Genomic DNA, 1,681 nt, shown 5'->3' on the forward strand with positions numbered 1-1,681 from the left:
AGAAGGCATATGAATTACTCTTCTTGTTAGGAGTCATCTGTGGACTACTGCAGATGTCCGTTACATACTTTGTGATTGTTTTCCTCCTTATATTAGATCTATTTAATTTAACTATAACTGAATAGGTCTCCTTTAAATCCATATTTTCCCCCGCTGATGTCTTCGGATCACCTGTCAGAGGAGGAACATGCGCGGTGGGCATCAGAGCTGAGAGGCTGGTGGAAAACCTGCGTGAAAACGTCAAGTATCACAAAGCGGAAGTCGAATTCCGCTTCACTAATAAAGGCATCCAAATGTCATAATTGAAGATGAAACGTTTAAGGATGAACTGGTTTCTTTTTTTCTTTCATTTTCATTTACGAGCCTTACTAATCCGTTTTTAACCTTCACTAGTCCAAATACGTCGTTGTGTGCTCAGTGTACGTTTTAAATGCTCAGTAAAACACGCTTTCCTTTCCTCTTAATTTTGATTTTATTTTGTAAGACTGTACCGGAAACCAGCTTTTGTGGCTGTGAGTTGTTGTAAAAACGGAGACCCCTCTTACGGAAAACTGTGGTTAACTGTGCTGTAGCTACAGCTGCAGAGATGCGAGGGACAGAAAAACGTCGAGAAAGGAAACAGAGGGTAACACCGAAGCTGAACGTAAAGTAACCGCCGTCACAAATCATCTGAGATGTTTCGAGAAACCGAGGAGCAGCATCTTCGCAGCGCTTTCTCCCGCTGGAGATAAAAAACCGAGAAGAGGATCGCGCATTGATCCGAGAACAAGGGGACGGGAGGGGCCGATCATGGGGAACGAAGCGAGCCTTGAAGGAGGCGAGGGGCCGCCGTCTGGGCTACCCGAGGGGCTGGCACCTGACGGGAAGGGGGGCTTTTACCGGGTCTCAGACGGGACACCGGTCAACCTGAGTGAACTCAGCGAGGAGCAGAGGCGGCAGCTCTCCGCGGCGATGTCAAGGGCGCAAGGCAGGCAGCCCGGAGGCGCGGCGGCTGGACGAAGGCAGGGAATTTAAACCGCATTTATGATGCACTTCAAATACCCACACTAACCAGGCCATTTTATACGACACGGAGAGAGGATGGGCACGAGTGGATGTGTTGTGGTTGTGTGAAGCATCGTTTGGGAATCTCTGAGATGCTCTAAAGGAGGCAGAGAGCCCGATCACGCCCATTAAAAAAAAAAAAAATCATGTCAACCGCTCCAAGAAATGATTCCCTTCTTAGAGCTCGCTCTTATGGATAATCACCGAGATCTGATGATCTGCATGGCTGAGAGTGATGTCTCTGTTGGCAATTAAGTCGTACAGCCATTCGCGCTTCTAACGCAGACATGCAAGTCTCATTTTAACCCAGCAAACGATTTGAGTGTATGTGTGTGTGTTCCGTATTAAGAAATATACAGTATTGGTCACTGTTTATGTGTGGTATGTGCGTAAGAGACACACCTCCAGTATTTATGCGAAATTTTCGAAATGCCTGCTGGGTAAGAAAATCTGTCGTGCCCAGTGTGTTTTTCTCCGATCGAACGATGCCTTAACACCCAGCTAAAAACAAACCCGACACCGTCAGCCGTGAATGCGCGCCCCGGTGTCGCCAATTAAACGTTTACCCCTGAATTTCACCGAATTGGATTTTAACCGATGGTGTCGTGGAGGAGGAGTGGGGGGGGGGGGGGGGGGG

At 47.9% G+C, this 1,681-nt stretch overlaps 1 protein-coding gene across 6 annotated transcripts in view; it reads left to right on the forward strand.

Moving 5' to 3' along the window:
* The first annotated feature begins 522 nt into the window (after positions 1-522).
* pcloa (piccolo presynaptic cytomatrix protein a) overlaps positions 523-1,681 on the forward strand; it is a 56,318-nt gene continuing 55,159 nt past the window's right edge. For all 6 annotated transcript variants that reach the window (XM_005733469.1, XM_005733471.1, XM_005733470.1 and 3 more), the window contains exon 1: positions 523-1,001. In XM_005733469.1, coding sequence (XP_005733526.1) covers positions 790-1,001 — 212 coding nt within the window. In that variant the 5' untranslated portion in view covers positions 523-789. The remainder of the gene's footprint in view (positions 1,002-1,681) is intronic.

This window comes from Pundamilia nyererei, unplaced genomic scaffold (genome assembly GCF_000239375.1).
Source record: "Pundamilia nyererei isolate P.nyererei 1_Seehausen unplaced genomic scaffold, PunNye1.0 scaffold00052, whole genome shotgun sequence".
NCBI lineage: Eukaryota > Metazoa > Chordata > Actinopteri > Cichliformes > Cichlidae > Pundamilia > Pundamilia nyererei.